General features: G+C 35.2%; 1 protein-coding gene, 1 long non-coding RNA gene and 1 pseudogene across 4 annotated transcripts; all 3 read right to left on the reverse strand.

The window, feature by feature from the left end:
- Nucleotides 1–4,188: 4,188 nt before the first annotated feature.
- On the reverse strand, nt 4,189–7,102 carry LOC120250187 (annotated as a pseudogene).
- A 2,216-nt stretch (nt 7,103–9,318) lies between these two features.
- Nucleotides 9,319–10,822, reverse strand: LOC120250092. Of its 2 annotated transcripts, XR_005532938.1 has the most exons (4): nt 10,465–10,822; nt 10,137–10,208; nt 10,002–10,046; nt 9,319–9,375 (listed from the first exon to the last, which is right to left on the reverse strand). It is a non-coding gene; the product is annotated as an uncharacterized LOC120250092 (long non-coding RNA). The 2 variants fall into 2 exon arrangements; XR_005532937.1 differs by lacking the exon at nt 9,319–9,375 and having other exon boundaries at nt 9,382–10,046; nt 10,465–10,817.
- A 516-nt stretch (nt 10,823–11,338) lies between these two features.
- LOC120283462 (mannan endo-1,4-beta-mannosidase 4-like) lies at nt 11,339–14,437 on the reverse strand. Of its 2 annotated transcripts, none has more exons than XM_039290157.1 (4): nt 14,022–14,437; nt 12,757–12,942; nt 12,138–12,478; nt 11,339–11,835 (listed from the first exon to the last, which is right to left on the reverse strand). In XM_039290157.1, exons 1-4 carry the CDS (start codon nt 14,346–14,348, stop codon nt 11,793–11,795), a joined length of 897 nt encoding a protein of 298 aa, XP_039146091.1. In that variant the 5' UTR covers nt 14,349–14,437; the 3' UTR covers nt 11,339–11,792. The 2 variants fall into 2 exon arrangements, with proteins under 2 accessions (XP_039146091.1, XP_039146093.1); XM_039290159.1 differs by having other exon boundaries at nt 11,807–11,821.
- Between the last annotated feature and the right edge of the window lie 7,760 nt (nt 14,438–22,197).

Genomic DNA, 22,197 nt, shown 5'->3' on the forward strand with positions numbered 1-22,197 from the left:
TGACATGTTATGAGTTAAAGTGCAATGTTTTTTGAGTAATAACAAAATATAAGAGGTTTACACTATTTATGTACTTTCATTACAAAATATTTTTCGAGTTAATTACACAAGTAAAAGTTGCTTTCATGTATCTTCACATCTTCAACCCTCTTGATCTTTTATACCATAATTCTCCAAAATCTGCAAAAAGCATTATCCATTCAACTAAAAACTTGAATTTTTGAGTATTGCGGGTCACTACCTGAGTACCCATTCCAACTCATAAGAAAGGTGAAAAGAAAAAGAACTGAACAAGAGTGAATTCAGAAAGCATTGAAGATTTAGATTTGGGGATCTCCAAACATCATATTATGCAAATCAGGCTCTGAAGATTTAGAGAAATTGTACCTTTTCATTTCTCCTGAATTAACATTTGGTGGTGAAGATACATCAATATTATTCTGAATGCTCACTAGCTGTCATTAAATTTAATTTTCAGCCAGCAGGAGTTTTGAATATAATGCTGCTGCATGGTGAAAATGTATGGCTATACATGACAAACCTGCAAGTGGTGAAACCAGATGTTGTCCTTGAATGTTCATCTCTTCTAAATCTGCAACTTGATGGTTGTTCACAGGTAAGTTTTCACCTTTTCTGATCTACTGGCTGTAGCATAGTATAATTTACTCAAACAGATCAGCACAAATTTCTATATAGATAAAACACGCAAATCATGACAACAAATTTGTTTAATATTTCTCTCTCCTCCAATCTACAAATTGATGGAAAATTTAGCAATACAATTTTATAACCGAAATAGGCACATTGGTATCTCAATGAGAACTGGAATATATCAGAAATCAACAGTAATCTAAGCTTTCACTTCTGTTTGCTGCTGGAGACATTCACCTCAGAAGGGAAATGATCCACACTCTTCATCAACTGTTGAAATTTAACAATGGAGGTGAGTATACCCAACAACTATTTATTAGTAACTGGATATTCAAATCATAAGGAGCTTATCAGTTATAAAGAAATTCACTTTTAGTATACATGTGGCAGAGAACAGAGAATTTTCTCATAATCAAAGTATTCTCTTAAAGCATATGACACATTTTGTGTCTAATACTTACCTTTTGATATTTGAGAAGCTATCAACCATCTGACCTATCATTTGTAGCATTGAAATAAACTTGTAAATACATAGAGAGAGAGAGAGAGAGACCATAACAAACTTTGCAAGCAAAATCTATAATTGAGATATTACTCCCTGGATGTGTCAAAGTCAACAAATGATAGTGAAGTTAGCAGAATGAACTTAGGTACCTGAAGAGTATTTGAGCTGCTACTAAAACTGCCGATGATTGCCTATCATTCAAAACCCCTTTGGCTGAGTGCCCTATGAAAACCCTCAACTATCAAAGATTATTTTTGCTTTACGAAAGTTTTCAAAGCTCCCATAGGAAAATGCAATGTGACCAGGTGTTTTTAAATCAATAAATTACATAAACCAATAGCTGACTTGGCGGTTTGAGGTTTCACATGCGCTTACTAACCCAATGATAAAGAATTCTATGTCTCCACAAACACACACAGAAAGCAAAAATCTATGATAGCAGCAGCAGCACACCAACAGGAGTTATAGAAGCAGGAAAAGAAAGCGAAGACAACTCTGTGATAGCAAGGATATGAACCTCATTCTCTTCTCTGTAGTACCTTTCCAAACCATAGGTGAAGAAAATGAGCGACATTATCTCTACAATATTTTGCAATAAGATTGGTAAAATAACATCTATCAATATAGTCCCCAAAGCTTCACAAAATTTTTGCTGCTTGACTATTGTAATAATGATGTTGAGAGATATAAAAAGCTGGAGAAGATATGAGACCAGATAAAATTTCATCAAGTAAAATGTCATTACGCTCCAAAACTTTCCACTCTCCATGATCCTGAAATATTTTTCATTATATGGGCAGAGCACATTAGAACCCTCAATTCAAATAAGTATTAAATCTGAATCTCACTCTTGGAATTAGAACACTTTTGCACAACTTACAGGCCACTCTTTGGATACATTTGTTGCCTTTAAATTAATCTTTTAGTATTCTTCCATGATAGAAAAGAAAGCAAAACAGCGAAAGTTCTTCATTAGTAACCATACAATCCATCACGTACTTGTTCTTGTGCAATTTGTTGAATTGGAGAACACTTTAATAAATCCAAATCAAAAAGAGAACTTAGATTTTTGATTGTTCTGTTACTAGTGTTGCAAATCATATGGTCAAAATAGAATCTGTTTCAACTTCAAACATGTTGAGTCTTGTATGACGATGTCGCAGGGCAAGCAAAAACTAGATGACAAGTGGTTGACAGACAGGAAAAGAGAACATGGAGATCAATTTGCTTGTTCTTTAGACACAAAATCTAAAAACCCAGTTAGTGCTAGAGATGCCTTGATTAATTTAATAAACAAAACATACCACCAATGAGAATTGATCACATTTGTATATAAAGAAAAAAGCCGATCTCATAGAACCTTTACAGGACCACCTCATTTATTAGCATTTCCGACGTAGATGGACGTGGAACCCAAAAATTACCTTTTATACATAGATGACTTCTATAATGGCCAGCTTTTAGATTCTTCATCTGAGTGCTAAATTCCTTTACATTAAGGGTTTAGAATGATGATCATATCTTTGTGACAATTTCAGGAACCATCAAAATTAATGAAGTTATTCAATAAGCAATTAGAAATAGTAAACAGAGACAAAACTATGTTATTCTAAATCATATTCAAGACGGTGAAAGTAGTAAATTGGCACTAAGCATTAGATTAAAAAGAAATGGGTAATCTTTGTATCTGACAACTAATGGCCAACTTCTCAGATTCTTCACTTATTCCTAAATTCTATTTAGCTTTTAAGGTCTAGATTGATGATCACCTCTTTATGTCAATTTTGGGAAAAACCTGGAAAATTAATGAAGTTCTTTAACAAGCAAGGAGAACAAAGACCAAGCATGTTAAAAAGATTATACATATTCAAGATAGTAAAATAGGTACTTAGCATTAGATTCAAGAAATGGGTAATTTTGTATATCTGACAACTGGATCAGAAATGTAATCAAGTCTGTATTAAAAAAACTAAATCAGGGACTACATCACTCAATTACAAAATCATATCAAAAGCATAGATCTAACAATAGGTCCATGCATGAGACCTTCAAAAACTAAATCAGGGACTACATCACTCAATTACAAGATAAACTTTTAAACAACTCCCCCAAAAATGGAAACCAAAATGCATCAAAATAGAGTGGAATCACTATTTAAAAAACAAAAATAAAATAAAAAATCAACAAAGAAGATCCCATTAAGGAAAAACCCCATAATTAGATACACCACAGTGCTAGCTAAAATTTTTCAAACAAATGGGAGGCTCTACAAAACGAGCTTAGATCTCCTCAAAATAAAAATAAATATCCCCATTATCAAAATAATTTCAAGAAAACCTGAAAAAATTCCTCGAGCTTAGATTTCTCGAGGAGAGAGATCCCGATCGTGGCTCAGCAGGTTTTCCCTCAGATCAAGCTCCGGTGGCGAGGTGCTGAAGGGTCAACGGCAGTGTGAAGCAGATGCAGAACTCACATTCATATCTATCCATAATCTAAAACCTAGAATCACTACACTTGATCTTAGCCAAAAGGCCGAGAAAGGTATATGACCTAGAAATCTAAGGGCAAAGGAAAACCAATTCCGGCGCCTCAACATCGGCCGGAGACCGGAGGAATGAAGGAAGACTGGGGGTTTAGGACTCACTGGCGGCGGTGCTTCAGGGCGTCGAAGATTGGCGCCTGGCGGCGATCGTGTGAGTGAGGTGCTCGGCAGCGCGCGGCGGTGCTGCGAATCAACACCCGGCGGCGTGTAAGTGTGAGAGAGAGAGAGGGTTTTTAATTTGAGTTTTGTAAACCGGTTGTATATAGTTTAATATAAAACATAGTGTAGGTCGGTTTTAAAACTCCTGACAATAAACTGCTTCACTTTTTAATCATTTAAAAAACTCACATTTTAATTAAATTCCATTTTTCACAAAAAACAAACAAAACAAACAAAACAAAAACAAAAACAAAAACAAAAAAAAAAAAAATTGACAGGCAACCAAGTTTCACTTGATCATTTCTAACACCTTTAGCAACAACATCAAAAGAGAAAAATAATTTATTTGAAATTTGTATTTCATCAACTCAGCAGAGTTTCTGATAATCAAACACAACTCTTTTATTGCCTATATAATGTAATACATATAAAATTTTCACATATGAAGCAAAACACCTCAAAATGTTATCCACATGGATGTAGTTAGTAGCAACTCCAGCTTGAAAACAGAATGTGGCAGTAAGAGTAGTGCACTGCATTTAGTATAAATCTCTCACCAACATGAGTGGATCATCAAATTAGACCTTGTCAATGTGCATGTTGGAGCTTACACTATCAAACCTGCGAGAAAGAACAGCTCTTTAAAGCAAAAAGATTGACCAAGAACATGTAAACCACATTAAGAAAATTAATTACTTTCAAGATCAGATAATCTCATCATATGATACAAGGAATATCTTCATCGAAGTCAAAAAGGTCATGTTTGTAACTATCTCATCGTATAGATCACTATGGCAGCATGCTGTGGTTAAACAATGGTCAAAGAATTAATTAAGGGAAAAAAACTATATCAACTCTGGATGGCTTATGATGGCAATATAACATATATACATTAATAACATGAATCTTCATAGCTAAATGTTGTTGATCAATTATGCAAAACCAAAAGTTCTGGCTATTGAGAAAGTAGTACCAGATAAAGATCTAGATAGTCAAGTCGTAAGTCTTTCAAGGTTGCTTCTGGTGCCTCTGGTACATCTTCTGGATCATGATCACCACACCTGCAAACTAATCTTGATGCTATTACATGAACTTGCATACGATCAAATGAATTTATGAGCATGGGAAGAAACAAACCGAAGTTTGGAGGTTATAAATAGTACTTCACGTTTCACCACTCCATCATCAAACAGCTTTTTTAAAGCCAAACCAATCTAAGATCACCATAAATCATATCAAAGAATATCTAAGCTCAAATGACTAAATAAATGCCTTCATTAAAAACTTTAGGCTCAACTGTCAAGCTAGTCACTCAAAACCATCATGGTTATATATAATTAAGAAAATAATCCACACATAAACATATTATTAATATACCTCACTCTCATTTCCATAAGTCTGTGCACAATCAATATGCCTGTAGCCTGCCTGCATTCAAGTAAAAGAAGAGGAAAAAACAGACAATTTCATTCAATAACAAGAAGAATCACATTTTAAGATCATCCAAAAAATTAATAGATAGAAAACAGATGTAGAGACCTTGACAGCAGTGATGACAGCCTGACCAACAACGCCAGGCTCAGCTTGCCATGTGCCGAGTTTGTTGTAGAATTTGAGCTCAAATGGTGTGCTTTCCGAGCTTCCAGACCAGAAGACAACCAACTTGAGAGCCTGTTTTCAAATACAGTAAGTTCATATATTTAATTAAGAATTTTACATATTCGAAAATATGAAGCTAACAATGCAGCACCACTGACCTCGAAATAAGTTGCAAAGACAATCTAAGGAACTTATCAGTAGAAGAAAAAACAATCACATTTTCATTCCAGCAGGATCTCAAGCTTTCCATCAAGGCAACGCTTTGCCTCATCAGGAGCTTATGGTCTTTCCCTCCAATGTCATTTAAATCATCAACAAACGTAATACTACCAACTGTAAGGACAGAAACCAGAGTGCCCGCAATTTCCTAAAAACTGGTATAATTGAATCAATTGATGCAGGCCACTGAAAGGGAACTCTCTCTACAACTATGTTCCATATAAGTACCTCAGTGAGAAATAAACACCAACATTCCACTGCCTCATAAAGTCTACATATATAGGTGCTGACCGAAATTTAGTAACTGCTGATCTGGATGTACACTAACCTTCACAGATAATTTAATGTTAGGAAACAAAAACTGCAAATAGTGCATGAAGCATAATATTTATTGTTTAATACATAAGTCCAGCTTTAAATGAGCTTTTGGCTTGGCAAGCTTGAACTCATCTCAATTTCAAGCTAAACCAACCCAAAGTCAAGTTATTGAAGTTAGAATTGAATATTAAAAAAAAAGCACAATGTAACCAATTTTGACCGAGCTTGAGCTGACCTTAAGCCAATTAAGCTCGACTCATTTACAGCCTAATGGAAGAAATCACTTTGACAACTATCACATACCAGCATTGTTTAGCCTAATTGAGTTTCATAACAATGAGACAGGAGAAATTTAGTATATCCTAAATTACCCCAAAAATCTTACAAAGCTCAAATTCATGAATTAAACTATTGAAAAAATGGTACTAGAACATTCTAAAAAGAACAAGAAATCTGATTTCAGTGTGAATTGAAAAATACCTTCAAGATAGTCCAAGAACAACATGCTTGTTTTATAGTTCTTTAGAAACTTTGTAGGTCTTTTAGGTGAGAATGCCCCGGGTTTCCCCTTTTGAATTGACAAAAGAACTTCATTCAGTATAGAATTGGCCAAGAAATAAAAAACGTGCAACCCAGAATTGGCTGAAAAATCATAACGAGATACTTGATAATATTTCAAAAAAAGTGTTATCATGAGGAAATTAGTAGTATTGCAGTAAAAAAATGTGAACCTGATGAAGAGATGTCAAGCAAAAATTTGCAGCCATTCGTAATGAAGTCCATTATCTGCTCATCTTCCTCAAGCAATTCAAATTGGATTTTAAATGGGCTGGAAGATGTACCTGCAGAAATTGGAGTATATATCAAATTGGATTTGAAATGGGCTGTAAGATTCAAAGAAAGTATCCACTTCATACTTGAACGCATCTAAGAACAACCCCAGGGAAAGATCTGCCTTCCAATAGTTGAAAAATGCGATGAGGCTTTTGAGTTTGTCCAGTATATGGAAAGAAGCTCTGTACATGAGAGCACCAATGGCCTTGACCACAACGACAGCAATGCCAGCAAAGAGAATGTCCCAGTCACCTGTTTGCCCTATAACTGTTGCAAATGCGTCACGACTAATAAAAAAACCTAGTAAGAAGAAAAAGAACCTTCATTACTAGGCCTTTCCTCAGCTCTTGGAGCTTGGAATTTAATTTGATTTGGAAATTCTGGATTGCTCTAACAAGACGAGTTCCATTGTTTGTGTTGCTTCCTGAAGGGTCTGGCCAACTTCCGTCTACCATGCTTCTAATAACCCATCTCATGTACCAACAGCCCTACACAACGAGGATTAGAAAATGTGGATGAAAGATCATTAGTAAGGGTACCTTGATCATTTTCAAGATAGTTGATATGCATGCATGATGTAGTTATTACAAAAATATATATAATGGAAAAAGGTTAATTGTATCAAAAAGTTTCATTCAAGAACACTTGTGTAATCAATCATACTATTATAAATCCTACCATCATCCTAATCATCTACATTTTTTCTGCTGACAATGAGATTAGATGGAAACAAATTTAAATAAAAAAGAGTTACAACAGACTCACAGAGATGAACATAGTCACCAAGCACAAACTAAAATTCTGATGTGCAGGTACCTTGTTCAAAACCAAACCAACTTTAAACCTATATATATCTGTGTGTATAGATATAGATATCACATCGAATTTGTGGGTTAGTTGACATATACAAAGAACAATTCATTGGCTCTATGATTTCAGTTGACCTCTCAAACAATTTCCCTAACATCTGAAGTATGTTTTTGGACTAAATAAAAAAAATGGAAGATTCACCCTTCATGATGCAAACATTTGATTTTTGAATTCAGATTTTTAGTTTTTTTAGTTTTTTTAGTAAGAATCTTAACTACTACATGATTGTTAGCCTACACTGTTTCCTTCATTTTTGAGTTTTTGAATAATTTCTTATCTTTCTATTGCATTATCATCTGTTAAAGAACATGATCTCACATCATCTATACGTGGGCATCATATAAACATGAAACCATCCAAAAAGGTATAATCTATATCCAAACACCTTGGATAATGTACACACTCACCATTCTGTACTGCATATAACTAGCTACTAAAATTGATTGTGCATTCAAAATTTTGAATGTCTAACATTTGTACAAAACTTAGAAGATAACAGAAGAGTGAAATCAAATGTTATTTTCAGAAATAATTTATCAGAGGAGTCTAACAATTGAAACATCACATATTAGAGCCAACCTTGATATATAGAATTGCTTGGATACTCTCAAACTGCAGTAGCTATCGAAAAAGCTTTGGTCAAAACCAAAAGCTGCATTTTGTTGGTATGCAACCAAAGGAAATCATGACTGTGAGTATTTTAGTGATGAAAGGAAGATAACCTCATTGCAAAACGGTAATGCCAACATTTGCACAAACAACAATAATTCAGCTGCCCATGGAAAATCAACCAAGGTAAAATTGGGTACAGATACATATACTGCCAATAATACATGCTCATTGAGGACAGAAATACTCGAAAAATAGTGAAATCCAAAGCATAATGTACAGAAAATTAGCATTTGCACTCAAGCTATGTGAAAATTTAGGTTAAAAGGTCATCATATTTCATCCACTTAACAAAAGGATAAAATGATGTGTTATTGCTGATCCTTTTATCCCATATTTATTAATCTCCTACTCCTATTAAGCATTTACCTGGCCGTTATTTTGATTGTCTCAACTTGAGATAGATGTCATCTATCAGAAGAACTCAGGTGACCAAGTGTGCAAACACTTATAACTTGGCCCACCACTGGTGACAGCAGAAGGAGAGTTAGGCTGAAAACTGTTGATGACAATGCTATCAGGTGAATCAGCAGTTGGAAAAGGGGAGCATTTATTGCGTGCACTGGACCAGCTCAAGTCAATATTAAAAACATGGTATATGGCCTTCATTTTCAGACCATCAGGCAGGAATCTATTGAAAGAATAGATTTGCACATGTCTTTCGTGGCATTTTTCTTTTGGATCAAATTTATATTTTTTTCAAAAATATATATTTCATTCAGCAAAAGCTTTATTTGATAAAATATGGAATAATAATAATAATAATAAACAAACCCATTTTTGCATGACTAAAACGCAATTTCTGTCTAAATTTCACATGCATGGTTCAATATTTAACAATAAACATATCTTTTCAGGATTTAGAAAGGATGAATAAATATAAGTAGCTAAGAAACAAGAAAAACATATCGCAGTTTAAAAGATAACAATTTGGCTATATTTGAATTGCCTTTTATGTTTGAAGTAATCTAGTAGCACTCTCCATCTTCAAAAAAAGGCCACCGAAAACCTGTGACAAACAAAAACTAATTAATTACAACTTAGCATGCTATAAAAGCAATGCCAGCAAAAGTAATGAAACAACTATTTTCAATCCATAAGTTACAAGCTACCTTCTCACTCAATTTTCTTAATAATTATTAGAAGTGCCTAGTTACTGAATTACCGTCCAAATAGCTTGATTTGCTCTCCTAGAGTACCAACTCTAATAATTCCATTTCAAGCTTGTGTTATAGTTTAGTTAATCTTGCAATTCACACTTTGCCTAAAATCATGATACTGATTCTCTCCTCATGCAGAAGACATTCAAAATAACACAAGTAAAATACAAGCTGTATAGCTTTAAGGATATCTTATTCTTTAAATAAGAAACAAATACCAATATAAACCATTAATAAATTCTTTATTTGACATCCTTTGAGAGTGGATTAAAGGATGATTCTGGGTTGGTAGAAACAAAGTAGACAGAAGTATCTAATTAGAATGCTCAATGGATGTCAAAACTCGGCAGAAAAAAACAGGAAAAATCATACTTTGAACTAGACATTGAGAAGGCAAACAAATAAAGGATGCATTTATGCAGGCCAACATGTTCTCTACTTCTGGATGCAACTTCGATTGCCATATAGAACCTACTCAAAAAAGCAGCCAGAGCATGGCCCAATATCCCCATCTCGTGCACTGTCAAGAAGCCATTCATGTAGTTAAAGAAAATACTCAAAAATTCGAAACAAACTGATGCAACTCGAGGTGTTTCCGTAAAACCCTAACCTTAATACTGGATTTGCTAAGACACGAACATTCACATTGCTCCCAATTCCCCACCAAACGCAAAAGGAATTACTGGAAGATGAAGCCAATAAAAATTAAGCAAATTGAAAAACTGATCTCCATAATCCCAATAATAATTTGGAACACATACATCTACAGAAATTCAGCAATTTCTCATTAAATCCTGAGATCAAATCAAAAAATTCCTAAAACCCTACGAGTGGAGAAAATAAATGGATTCATGGACCTCGAAAGCGATCAAAACTCAACCATTGCTGAGGAGGTTCCAAAACCGATTGAATGAAAAAGAGAAGGATCGGGATCTCACCAAGAACGACCAGTGGGCTCTTGAGCTCCGATGAAGGTCATGAATGGAAGGGTTTGATCGAATCTAAAATTAGCAAAGCTCTAATTGATAATGATCAAAAGCAAGAAATGGCATGAAAATTAGCAAAACATCTCTGGGAATTAAGATCACTTGAAACCCTGGAAAGAGAGAGAGATGGAGAAATGGGGGGATGAAGAGCTAGCACGACCACCGCGAAGGAGTCCACTTAAACAACTCCGTAACGGAAAATTCTAACATAACCAACTCCGTTATCAGTGGAGGTGATCGTCGGTGCGATGGTTGGAATTCACCAGCGGTGGTGTGGCGGTGTGGTACGGTGCGGTGATCGTCGGTGCGGCGGTGCAGTGCGGCGATCGTCGGTGCAGCGGTGCGGCGGGGCGGGGCGGGGCGGGGCGACGAAGATCGTGCGAGAGAGAGAAAATATGTGTGAGTGAGTGAATGGAGAGAGAGAGAGAGAGAGTTGTTTTTTGTTTTGTGGGGGCTGTAATTTATTTTTTTAAAAAAATTATAACACAATATGGAGACGGCAAAAAAAATAAAAATAAATAAATAACAAAACAATATGGAGACGGTTTGTAATAACCACCTCTATAAAAGTGTTTCTAAAACTATGAATTGGTGTAGTGTCCATAGTAGATGGATGTCGCACTTGTTGCCACTTCATCAATAATTATCTTAACGTAAAGGTGAAAGTGCACAATAATCTCTGAACCATATATAAAAATAAATTTTGATTCCTGAAATAAGAAATTTATACATTTTATCATTGAGTACATGACCAACTAATGACCAACCAATGAATGGGTATACACAGATGATTTTGACTTTTCATCTGTGTACAGAGACAATGAAATGATTGAATCGGTTTGACTTAATTTTCATTTGTATATGGGGCTGAGTACATGAACAGCAAACAAACTAATCGTTATGAATGGATTGTTTTGACTACTGTCTAGGCTACTGATAGGTCGAAGTCAACCCGCGCAAGCTAGGACCGTTAAGGCTGGAGATCAAGCGAGAGTGTCGGGATATTATGTTAGCTATAGATGGACAGTCAGAGAGAATGATCTCGTAGCCATCACTCAAATTTTCCATCCCCGGCAGAAGCAGCTGCCAAAACAAACCACCTGCGCAGGCGCTCCTGGCCCGGATCAACTTGTAGATCACAGCGTAAGCTGTGCGGTAAAATGCTACTTTATCAACTCCATTGCACCCCGCAAACCGGCTGGTTTTTCCGAATTCTGTAACCAGGAGTGGCTTCCTTAGAATCTCATCTGCAGCGTTTGAGTGAGAGTGTATCCAGTCCCTCAAAAAAAGCTAAGTTGGGTCGCATCATCTGCGTGAGGGATCCTGCTAGTCAAACCAAATTAATAAAAATATCCGTATTTAATTTTTAAAAATTAAATAACCAACTTGAATGCATTTCGTGATGTAATATATCTTTCCTGAAAACGACCACGGGAGTGTTGTGTAATTTATTACTACATATATATATATATAGGTCTTAATTGGCCTGCTGTTAATTACGGATAAACGTGGGGTTGGGTAGGGATGCATTTGTTTTATTTTGGCACTGCATGGCTTCTAAGGTTTTTTTTTAGATGAACAATCACTGATTAGCAATGCACGAGAAAGAAGGTAATTAGGTGTACCATAGATTGGGATATAAGTGAATGGTGGCGAAGTCGATTCCATGGATCTGGTTGTTGGATATAAAATCACTGCCGACGTTACGAGAGGAGGCAAACGAGTCATATTGGATGGCCTCCTGGTCCTGATCTAGCCCACCAAAGAAGCCTTCCAAGCCAACTTCCAGCAAGTGCTCGCTGTCAATGGCTTTGACATACCCGGCCATCTCTTCAATCCATGCCTGCATGGTTCGCCCAGACAGGTCACTCTTGCACCGGCCCTCATTTATCAGCTCCCACGCCATGATGCTTGGATCATCTTTATACACTACCCCTGTCTTCGTGTTGTTTCTTAAGAGAATTGTCTGTGTTAAATCGAAACGAATTATACAATAGATTTATTAGATGGAATTTTTTTTTTCAAGTCATGATTACCTAAATATTTATGCACACTTATCCACTTTATTCAAATAAATAAATAAATAAATAAATATTTATGCATACTTGGACACGTTTAAGTAGCATGTAATTAAACAGTACATGCACATTGTATGCCATGTTAGTCATGAGCGTATGCAGCGTACGTGCCGTATGTATATCATCACTAAGTGTATATCTTACTATAATTAATTATTATTATTACCTTGACATGATTTTTATAAAATGTCTTAACGAGATAATTTGTGTAAAAGTCATCTTCAGAGGTCAAATTTTCCCCTCTCTGCTTTGCCCATTCAACGTACTGCCTCTTTCCTTTAAAATTATTAACCATACTCAAAATCAAACGAAGTCCATATTTCTTAGCTTCGGAAATCACAAAATCAAGGCCCTGCATCCAGATCGCATATATTCAGATCATCAGACAACTAAAATAATCGAATATATAATTTCATTGACTTATGAAAACTAGTTATATAAAAAAATCCTTCGTCTATTTGTAATATTACAAACAGTTGCCCATATCCGTTTGTAAATTTACAAATAACTCCCCCCTATTCATAACATTACAAAATGATCTCTGTTTATAAAATCAGAAACACATCCTCGTATTTGTTTATAATTTTATTTTTTAATTATATATATATATATTATTTTTAAAAATTTATTTTATCTCAAAATAGTCAATATATTAAGAATTTTAAATATTGTAAACTTTGTTATTATCATATCAATTTTAATGATATATATATATATATATATATTATTTTAAAAAAATTATTAGCTTTGTTTATATATAAGTCATTTAAAAAATTTCCAAATAACTTTTATCCTAATAAAATATATCCTCGATGATAAAGTGAAGGAGGGGGAATCAATTATTTAGAGACATGGCACCCATTTCATAAAAAGAGTGAATAATCTATAAAAATTATATTAAAAGAAGTTGATATCTTTATAAAAATTATATATTTTAAATTTTAATTAATAATTATAAATTAATATTTCATGAATACATCTAAAATTTTTATAATTATTTACATTGATTTCAAGCAATAATTTTTTTTCAAAAAAATATAATCAAAATTTTAAAATATTGATCTAATATTCATTAAATTCTAATCCTATAAACAATAGTTATTTATTATTTTGTCAAAATCATCTTAAAAAATATTTTTTTTCAAATAAATAATATTTTTTTAATAAAATATAAATTTACAAATAGAATTATGTTCAGTTTCTAATATTAGTTTTTTAATTTACAAACAGAGTTAGGATCCGTTTCCAAAATTAAAACGAATTAACAACATTTGTAAATTTTGTTTCTAAAAATAAAACAGTGGATTATCCGTTTCTAATTAATTATTAATTAACAACAAAATAAATCCGTTGATAAATTACTGTTTCTAATTGAGAAGCTTATTGTAGTGTATATATATATAATATAATTGTATGTAATGTGTGCGTTACCTTGAACATGTCCTCATTGTAGACGCCAGGAGAGGACTGCAAGGGTCGGTATCCGCCATCCTTGAAGGCCCAGGTCCTGACAACAGTCATTCCGTAGGAGGGTGCCTGGCAGAGAGCACGCGACACTTTGTCCATCTCTGACGGCTTCGACCCTTTCGACATGAGCCAGTAAGCATTGAATCCATTCGGGTAGAATGACTCTCCATTCACCGCGAAACTAGTGCCATCGGCCTTCACAAAATCAGATGCCGCTTCGCCATGCTCTATTATTGACCCAATCAAAGCTAAAACCCACAACAGCGCACACACAAGTTGTTTGTTTGCCATGTCCAAACAGAAATTAAATAATCACGAATAGAAATTAAAAATAAAGATATACATAAAGAGGAAATCTATCCACTTGTACCTCTTGGGCTTAATTTGGAGGAATATATGTATATATATATATATATATATATATATCTAGATGTGGAACTGTGTGAACCCGACGGACTGGTGTAGAACGGGTAGCTAGGTGGATTCTGCTACTTGGTATTAGTTTGGGGATTGCTTGCAGCAAGTTCTTTTGACGTGATCCATTTGCTCGTAATGCCATTTTGGTCGGTCTAAGATGAATTGAAAGGCAGAGAAGACTGTTGGATGCAATGCAGTTTGTTGGCAGAACAAGGTTGGTCACGGTGAAAGGAAAGTCAAAGAAGAAGGTTTGTTAACGAAAGGCATGTTGCGCGTCCCATATTTGTATATATGACGTCAAATGTCCGATTCCATCAATAACAGTTGACTAATCTCTAAGGAATATTTTAGTTAATAATAAAACCGATTGCAAATTGAAGAGGGTGGGATCTCTATCAAGTCGACCTTGGAACCGCGGTGTAATGCCTTCAGGAACTTTGTATGCACTTCCGTACGTGCACCGATCAAGTATGCTCTTGATTCATACATGGCCAATTGGCACATGGCTGACAGGCTAACAACCACGCGGTCTCTCTGTCGTTCTCATTAATATCCACTTGAACAAAATTAAGGAGCATATACAAGAAGAGAAAACCGCTACTGCACCTTGCGTCTTCCTTAATAACTTTACATCAAAGACCCAATAAATCAAACCATCCTCGGTCCTTTCCATCTTTCAGCTGGTTAATTTGACCGTATTGCAAACAATTAAAACTTGACTTGTCTCATTGAAATTATGCAACACCAAATTGTCTGAGTCAGTGATTCTTATCCATTAACGCTAACTTTTCTTTTATCAAACAGATTTAAGCACGCATTGTATTCATTATCTTCACACTTATGATCAAAATTCAATTTTCTTTAGGATGCCCACTTTCATTGGGTTACACGGATAAGTAAGTTTATGTAATTGATTGATTCAATTATGAGAAATTGGAACATTCCTTGTTTGTCCATGCATGAAAGGAAATGTATTTTTGTTTATTTATTTATTATTATTATTATTTTATAGAAATGATATAAATCTATGAAGTAATTTATTTGTTTTATTATTTTAAATTTCTAAATTTCTTGTTAGTTACTTTTATGACAAGGAACATGTTTAATTACCAATTGACAATTGATGTAAAAATATTTACATAATTTTTTTTAGAAAATGGAGAGCCGATGGATCGAACCCTCAACTTATATAATTAAGGAGAAGAACAAAGACTAACACTCCTGCTATAGAGGTGGTGTCACCTACTTTGAAATCTTCTGTTTTTTTAATTGCATCTTCTAAGTATAGATGTATATATTCATATGTAGTCTGTTTCCTTGTTATGGACACTCTGCTGTTAAGATGTGTTTAGGTCTTCATTTTTTATGTTGAACTCGTTTTTATTTTAATGCTAGTGCATGGTTTATTTACCTTTTCATATATATATTGCAATACATCACCTGCAGACGTCTGCAAATAAAAATGTGGTGTTTCTACTTTTTGTGCGCATAGAATTAAACTTTTGTTCGAGTTTCTTTGGTTTATACTTAGTAGCTGAGGCTGAGTTCATTTGAGCGCGTTCGACCCATTTTTGGTCTAGCACGATTGTGCGAGAGCGTGTGTATTCGCCTTCATGGCTAGGACCGAAGGCATAGTCACGTGCTCGCACACGTTGGGCCACCGTCAAGCAGCCTGCGCCCGCGAGGCGAGCATTTGCCTCCAAGGAAAGGCAAGAGAAGAGAGAAGGAGATGTAGGGAGAGTTAGGGAGAAAAAACCCAAGAAAAGGCATTAAAACAGGCCTAAAAAGGCACTTTACACGCGTGTGGCCTGGGGTGTGCCACCTCTTGTGCGATCGCACATGAGGTGGCACAACCCTCAGGTGGGGCTGTGCGTCCTGCGCACAGCCATCAACATCCAGTCAACATAGAAGAAAAGACCGAAATAAACCACTCTACACAAGAAAAAAACCGAAAATACCACAAAACGTAAGGGGGAAAGAGGGGCACCCGACAGAGTCCACGCCGGAAACAGACATATCCAAAAGGTAAACCATTGATCAATATATTTGCCTTGCAAGATTCAAGAATGGAACGTACCCAAGAAATCCACTTTGGCATAAAGCCCCTCGCAGCTAGAATGTTAAACAGGAACTCTTCATCAACCATATCAAAGGCTTTGGTGAAGTCAACCTTAAAAATGTGACCTTGATGGTTACATTTTGGATGCTAAAGATTAATTCTTACTCCGCAAGAATGTTTTCCGAGATAGTGTGACCCTTAATGAAGGCTGACTGGACATTGTCAACCAAAGAGTTGATCAGGCTAAGTCTGGAAGCCAAGATGTTGTACGTAGATGATTTTGAGAGGAGCGTTGATGAGACTAATTGGGAGCAAGTCTCCAACCTCATAAGCACCATTCTTCTTCGGAATGAGGACAATATTAGCCTAGTTGACGCATTCCAAGTTCGCATACCATGAGAAGAAATTGTGGTAGGGACAGAGCATATCATTCTTGGAAACGTCAAAGTGTTCCTAAAAAAAAGAAAGCTGGAAGGCATTGGGCCCTGGTGCCTTATATGCACCCAAGTCAAAAGTCGCTCTTTTAATTTCCTCCATAGAAAAAGGGGCTTCCAAAGAACTAAGTTCAACTTGAGGTTTGAGGTGGAAGAGATGTATCCAATTAGCAAACAACCGGAAGCCTCTCTTAGATCTAAAGAGCAGACGAAAGTAATTTTAGAAGGCCACCCCTATCTCACCAACCCTTTCAATCCTACCACCCACTGAAATGATGTGACCAATATGATTTGGGGCTTTTTAATAGCTTGGCCTCTTTTTTTTATATATATAACTAAATGGCCCTAGGGCCATTTTAATTTTCAAAATGGCCCTAGGACCATCACATCACCCACATGGATGATGTAACATGCTGACTGGGCGCTGAGTTAGCGCTGACTGGGTTGCTGACTCAGCAGTTTTAAATTAAAAATTGTGATTTTTGCATTTTAACCCCTGAATTGTTTTATAATCAATAAATTGTCTTATTCTTGGGTTTTTTTAAAAATTTATTAGTGTTTTAAAATTTACTAAACTTTTAATTTAACCCAAATTTTATTTAAAAAAATTATGTAATTTTTTAATTTATTAAAAAATTAATTTTAAAGAATATATTTGAATATGAAAACACAAATTTTAAAATTATAACTTTTTAAGCAATATATAAGTGTGTTTTTTTATTTGTATTATAATTACTTTATTCTTGTGAGATTGGTTGTATGTTATCCTTGCATTGCCCATTCATTGTGTGATTGCTAGGTATTGTGATATTGCACACCAAGTGTTCAACCAATTGCTACACTAGTTCCGTGATTCCTCACACGCAATAATTGGTATCAGAGATTCGTTCTAGGATTGTGGAGGTTGTCTAAGCTTGCAATTGAAAGAATTGGGGCTTGTATTAGAGGTGATTTCATAGCAATGGATAAGGCAATGGAGTTTGAAAAGCTCAAGGAGGACAATTGGCCAATATGGAAGATATTGATGGAGGATCATCTTGTCTATAAGAAGTTGGATCTACCACTATTGGGGAATGATGTTAAACCCTCATCTATGAGTGATGAACAATGGAAGGTTCTTGATCGAAAATGCTTGTCGGTAATAAGGCCATGTATTTCACCATCCATCTTGTTTGATGTTTATCAATGTAAGACCGCTCATGAACTTTGGAGTACTTTGGAGCAATCTTTTGAGCAACCATCGGGTATTAATAAGATGCATGCCATGAAGAGGTTATTTTTCTTGAAAATGAAGGATGGTGTCACGGTGCGAAAGCATGTGAATGAGTTTAACTCTATTGTGGCACAATTAAAGTCTCTAAAGGTAAATCTTGATGAAGAGGTCTTATGCTTGCTACTTTTGAGCTATTTGCCTCCAAGTTGGGATACTATTGTTACTACCGTGGCAAATACAATGGGGAACAAGTTTAAGTTGAATGATGTTGTTTCTTCATTGAGTAGTGAGGAGACTAGAAGGGCTTCTTCACAAATGTCTAGTGATTCAAGTCAAGCACTAGCGGCCGGTGAAAGAGGAAGGTCTCAACAAAGGGATGATGTTTTGGCTAGTAAGGGCAAGTCACAAGAAAAGAGAAGATCAAAGTCACGGGACCGGGTTGTTACTTGTTGGTATTGTAAGAAATAAGGTCATGTGAGGAATGATTGTAATCTTTTGAAGAGCAAGCGAAAGGGGAAGCAAGTTGATGGTGAACCCTCAAAGAGAGTAATTTCGAAAGTTTTCAAGGCACAAATAGAAGCCACCGAGAAGCTCGAACCTTGCTCTTTCGACCGATGGATATCCTTATTAAAAAGCAGCAAGATCGTGGAATAGGAGCAGGGAGATGGGATGGGAGGGTGCCTCAACAGGATGAAGGCCATTTACTTGAGGAGGAGATGTTTTCTTAGTCCGTATCCTCTTCCGATGAGGAGATCTCGAGCAGACGTCCCTGGCCGCGATGGTGCAACTAGATGCCAAATTACCATTCCCGAAGCATTGCTGGCATGTTAGTTGATGTCGACATTCAGCTGCAGAGTGATCCGCCCAAAGATAATTGAGGCAAGGAGGCCTCTCACTAGGAGATCGATGCCGTTTAGAACTCTGTCAGCTCACTAATGCCTGCGACGCTCGAGTAGGTTGTTGACAAAGCAGGGGGTTGCGTCATCGAGGTTGCACTGTAACCCATTGAGAGTCATCCAACGACTCAGCGCGATGATGGGAACAAACCGCCATTGCAAAAGAGGTGCCACTCCTCACAACGCTCCTCAGCTAAGGTTGCAGATGAGGTTGAGGTGTTTCAGAAGTTGCATCAGGGGTAATGATGGTCTGGAGATCTTCTTTTGTAGGTCTGGAGGTATCGCCACCGTGGATGTTCGAGTTACAACCATTAGCTTTCGAAACCTCGCCAGAGTGGCCCATCACGCGGCTCAGGACGTTTTCCATTACATATATAGATTATATGAAAACTTATTAATTTAATATTGATTAATGAAATTATTACAAAATGGAGTAAATAAAGGGAGTAATTTTCACATAGGGGCCATTTAGTTCGAAGTAATAATATATTATCACGTAATAAGATTACCGCAGTAATAAGATCGGAAATGCTATATATATATATATATATATGTCCAAGAATGTTGTAATAATTTGTGACAACCATGTTTTGTTGAGAATTTATTTTACATAATGATCAACTCAGTAATGTTCTAAATTTACCAAAATACTTTTATATTTATAATTTTGAGAAAATTTAAATTTAAAGTAAAATAAAAATTTGGGATCAAAATAATTAATTTATAACATCAAAAATTAATTTTTACATATTTTTCCAAAATATCTATATATCTAAAATTTTGAGCAAGCTGAAAGCTAAGATAAAATAAAATTTTTACATGAAAAAATTAATTATAATACAAAGCATTAATTTTTCGAAGTTGAAGATATTCTCGAAATAACGTAATCCAAAATTATTTTTTTTATCCATTGAGTAAAGTATGTGGTCTTTAAATTTTTTTTTAATAGAGGGCATATTTGTCTAAAAAAATTTTCAAATTACCACCCACTTAATAATTCAACATAACCATCTATTTTTGTGGTAATGGAATTACCAAGTTCTTTGGTAATATTCGAAAGTTGATTATTACAAATTATCATCAATATTACCACCGCCACAAATACAAATGTGATAATTATTTCGGATTACTACATAACAAGCGGTAATGTGAAAACATTACTGTTATAACCAATTTGTACTGTAGCTAAAACCAGTCCATTACTGTAGCTTTGTAGCCCAACAATGTAGCAGCTTAGTACTGTAGCAGCCCAAGTTTTACATTTGTTCTTTCTTCTTCTTGCTTTAGCTCATTCGGCCGAACACTATCTTTTCTTAGAAATTTTATTCGGTGATCTTTTCCGGCGAACCAAACTAGAAACTTCTTTCTCCCTTGCTACTAAGTACCCTAAGAGTTTTAGTTGTAGCACAAGTGAACTTTAGTCGTTTCTTTGGTTTCTTTGGTTTAGAATGACCTTTAAGAAATCTTTGGTAACCTGAAAACCTAGTTTTGAGCAAAACTTAGGAACGATTTAGGGTTGTTTGTTAGAGAAACTTAGGGTTTCGTTGTTTGGTTTTTGTGCTAATAATTCTTGTTGGTATTTTGTTGTTTTTTGGCAAGGAGATGAAACTTTGGCTCGAGGTAAGGAGCTAGCAGAGGATTAGCATTCAGGGAAGTTAAATCATTATTACTTGGCTTAGATGTTGTTACCCCTTCTTCAATAGGCGGTCCTAGAGGCGATCCTTTTGAGGAGTGCGAAAAACCAGCTGATCCTTTTTTTATCAATTCAAGAGGGGACGTAGGACATTGTTTGGATGGTCATCGGGGAGCCAGAGTCACCATACGTACGGTGAACCGATGGGTCACGAGTATTGTGTTTAATTATCTTGAAACTCATATTATATAGTTGTATACTTGTGGAAATGTTCTAATCTTTATACTTTATTTTAAAAGCTCGGTTTGATGTTCAACTTATTTTATAGTTTGAACCCGAGTTTTGTATTTCGTGGAGTTGATGTTGTAAACCCTAGCTAAGGTAAGAAGGTTTCTTGACACTATCTTTTGTTATTGGTTTTAAGGATCGCTATTATATGTAACTATGTTCTAAACTGCTTATATTATTGGTGAAACATTATTTTGGTAATTTATGTTTACTATTTTGGTATATTATTGTAGACTTGTGCTAACTCACTCACTGAATGACTTAGATTGCTTACCCCTCATTCTTCTTCCCAAGCTTTAGCAGACAGTAGGGTGGCAATGAAGCGGTGTGCTGGGTATTCAGTAGCCTTCCTTCTACAGCTATTTCTTGTATCTTGTATGTTTGATTTTGATCATGAATATGTTGTATTAGAGTATGGATCCATTACTGTGTTTGAGACTTTTTATGCATGGTTTGTATGTTTGTCTTATTTTATTGGAAACTTCGTTGTACTTGTGATTAGTACAGTTCTTGAACTCAGCTATCAAGTCATGTTGTTGATGCTTCCCTTGCGTACCTTTAAATTTTTTTTATTTTGTACTTGTTTTTGGGGTTGTTGATTCCAATTATTTTGTCAGCCTTCGACGACCGGAGGATAGAGTAATGATGTATCACTTTTTAGGTTATTGCAGCAGTTATTGAGTAAGATGGGTCTGTGGGTCAGGGCATGACAATTACCATAAACCAAATGACCCAACACTTTTTTAAAGTACAATTTTCCAAGTATTAAGGGTACATTTTATTAGAAGATTATAGGTGTATTTTTATTTTTTTAAAAAATATATAATTTTATTGATTGCCAAATAATAGCATTTTTTAATACAGTACGTAGTCCAGGTTGTTGGACATAAACTAAATAAATATTTAATTTATTTAAATGATTTATTGAGGAAGTAAATTAATTTTGACAATTGAACCGAGATTTGTCAAAATGTAAACCTACGTTGTCACCAATGAAAATCGGCCACATTATTTTTTCTTGATTGTCTAGTAGTAATTCATTTTCCAAATTATTTCATGCAAATCATGTGGAAAATTAGTGTAGTTCTCTTTAATAAAACTATAGTTAATTTATTATTTAGAAAAAAAAAGTTAGTGGAGTTGACAGCTACCTATTATCAATTGTTAATAAGATCGATATTAAGCATGTTTTAATCTTCC

The sequence above is a fragment of the Dioscorea cayenensis genome, chromosome 19 (genome assembly GCF_009730915.1).
Source record: "Dioscorea cayenensis subsp. rotundata cultivar TDr96_F1 chromosome 19, TDr96_F1_v2_PseudoChromosome.rev07_lg8_w22 25.fasta, whole genome shotgun sequence".
In the NCBI taxonomy this organism is placed as follows: Eukaryota; Viridiplantae; Streptophyta; class Magnoliopsida; order Dioscoreales; family Dioscoreaceae; genus Dioscorea; species Dioscorea cayenensis.